Here is a 2647-nt window from a genome sequence, read left to right as displayed (position 1 = left end):
TCGTCTCTAGAGGATCCCCGACTGGAATTCAGAAAAATACAGTTGAAATTTCGGAATTTTGGAATTTCGAAATGTTCCCGAACTCAAAATTTAAAAAAAACTCCAAAATCAATCTTTCAAATATTTCAGAGCTCCCTAAACTCGCGCGGCTTCTACATCCTCGTCTTCTCCGTTCAATTCCTGGTCCTCCTGATCTGCATTGCCTACTGTAACGTCATCATGGGCGGCACGATTCAATCGTTCGTCACCGCCATCGGCCAGTCGTTCGTCGACGCGTTCACACTGAAACAAATTCGCAATTTTGTGGAGGAGCGAAAAATGCGAACGCAGCAGAGACAGGCGGTACCGGATGAGCCGATGACGGAGAGGGGCGGAGCCTCAGATGAGCCGGGAACTTCGAATACTGTTGATGCTTAAAATTTTTTGTTTTTTTTTGTTTCTAGAAAATGGTGGCAATTTGAAAAAAGATTCTGAAAAAAAATCTGAAAAATTGAGTTTTTTTTTCCAATTTCCGCCAATTTTCCCACTTTTTCCCCATCAAAAAATTTCCCAATTTTTACATTTATTCACTCTGAAAATTCGCTCTATTGACAATTTTTTCCTCTTTCTCCTTCCTGTCCCATATCGCATTTTTCAAATTTTTGAATTTTCCCGCCAAAGCCACACAGATAATTATATTTCGATCTCCTTTTCTCTTTCTGATCAATCGATTTCGTGCACACATCGACACACAATTTTCATCTCTTTTTTTTTAAATTGGAATTTTTGCAAAAATATGAAAATTTGATTTTTATCTTTTTTTTACAAGATTTCTAATAAATTATTGGCACTGTGATTTTTCTTTGGCTGAAAAGAAAATTTTAAAAAATGGATGGAAAAAATAGTAGAAAAGTTTAGATATTCAGAAATTTTGAAATTCAGGACTTCAGAAATTCAAAAATCCAGAAGTTCCGAAATTCAGAAGTTCCGAAATGCATTCTTAAAAAATCAAGAATTTCGAAAATACAAAAACTTGCAACTCGAATTTAATTTTTTTTTGAAATGCGAATTTTAAAAAATCCAGAAATTCAAAATTTTTTTTAATTTAAAAACCAGAATATACCAATTTCAGAATTTAGAAAATTCAAAAACTTAAAAATTCCAAAAATTCGTAAATTCTGAATTTCTCAATTTCCGAAAATCCTAAAATTCGAAAACCTTAAAAAATCCAGAAATTCCAAATTTTTCGATTCTTGAAATTCAAAAAAATCCCAAAATTTTGAAATTCCAAAATCAGAAAATCTAGAAATTCAAAAAATTATTATCGATTTTTTTGGATTATTTTGAATTCGTGGAGAAAACGGTCATTTTGACTGTTTTCAATTGTCGTATTTATCTTCGTAGCTAAAATATTGCTCAGGAATGGCGGAATCTGTCGATAAAGATGCTCTGAAGCAATTCGGTGAAAAAATTTTGGGCAAGATGGCAGAGATGGTGAAGGAAACGGAACTGAAAAGATGAAGAAGAAGGAGAGAGAGGCAGAGGATGAGAAGCCACCGAAAGTTTCGTCAAAAGGCATTCAGAAGAACTTGGATTTCAATTTCAAAATCCGAAATATTTTGACGAAGGCGGCAGCCAACGGAGAGTTGGAGGAGGCAGTTAAGGAAGTTCAAGACTTACTGAAGGCAAGAAACGGAGAGCTGCTGCTTCTGGATTCCGATCCAAGTCTTCTGCAGACGAAGGATAAGTTAGACGCCTTGAAGGCCATCGCTGGAGTCGATTCTGAAAGTTCGACGACGCAATCTGACATGACTTCAATCCTTCTCCTCTCTAATCTTGCCGGCAATAACGGAAGCGGAGGATTCCACGGAGAAAGCAAAAGACGTAGGGCAGAGCCGTATGCGCAGTGACAACCGTGATTTCGACATGAGAGCACTTTCCGAGGCCAGGGAAGTGCTCGGCAATATGGAGGCCAGGGATTCGGTGGAGGCAGAGGTGGAAAAGGAGGAGTCAAGTGCTTCAAGTGCTCCCAGTATGGTCACTATGCCACAGAATGTGAACAAAGAAGGTATGAGTTTTCCGGACAGACTGTCAGCAGCTATAATTATCTCGCTTCCTGTAAGAGATATCAAACATCTGTCAACTGATAAAATGTTGTTTATTTTATGATAAATGTTTAACTAGTGAACAAATGTTTGATACCTTTTATAGGGACCGAGATAATTAAGCTCAAAGAGATTGTGGAGTACTGTCGTGCGATGAAGAGATGAACAAGGTCGAATGCACCTTATCCTAAAACGTGTCACGTGTCACATTACGATCTGATTGGACATACTCTGTGTGTAGAGAGTTTTCGACGGAAATCATTACAAATGAATGAGCCATTTTAAAGGTGGTGTACGGTGAAATTTTTTATTGCATCAAAATGTGCAGAAATGCATGTAGATTGACATAAAAATAAAGAAAACATTCAAAAAAAATTCCTTCATCGAGAAAAACGCATCGAAAAATACGATGAAAGCCCTTAGGGACGAGGTTTTTTCTAGGCCGCCCGGTGAGTAAAAGCGCGCGAATTCAAACTTTTAAAATTTTTTCGCTCGTTTTCACTTTTTTTCAAATTTTCCGATTTATCTGGAAGAAAAATTGACAAAAACCTAGAAAAATCTTG

The 2647-nt window shown here is 37.0% G+C and overlaps 2 protein-coding genes across 2 annotated transcripts in view; both read left to right on the top strand.

Moving 5' to 3' along the window:
* The window catches only part of Cbr-aph-1, a gene marked incomplete at both ends in the record, with an annotated part of 3000 nt that extends 2583 nt beyond the window's left edge, over nucleotides 1-417 (top strand). The window contains one exon of the mRNA XM_045236839.1: nucleotides 130-417. Within this exon, the coding sequence (XP_045097843.1) occupies nucleotides 130-417 (288 nt within the window). The remainder of the gene's footprint in view (nucleotides 1-129) is intronic.
* Nucleotides 418-1496: 1079 nt separating this feature from the next.
* On the top strand, nucleotides 1497-2541 carry CBG16932 (the record flags this gene model as incomplete). Its single annotated transcript, XM_002648773.1, has 3 exons — nucleotides 1497-1876; nucleotides 1929-2097; nucleotides 2473-2541. The coding sequence occupies 3 exons, from the start codon at nucleotides 1497-1499 to the stop codon at nucleotides 2539-2541; spliced, it is 618 nt and encodes a 205-aa protein (XP_002648819.1).
* Nucleotides 2542-2647: the final 106 nt, after the last annotated feature.

The sequence above is a fragment of the Caenorhabditis briggsae genome (genome assembly GCF_000004555.2).
Source record: "Caenorhabditis briggsae complete genome, chrI, whole genome shotgun sequence".
Taxonomy (NCBI): Eukaryota; Metazoa; Nematoda; class Chromadorea; order Rhabditida; family Rhabditidae; genus Caenorhabditis; species Caenorhabditis briggsae.
Note: the sequence above shows the minus strand (reverse complement) of the source record. Positions and strands in the feature narration are given on the sequence as shown.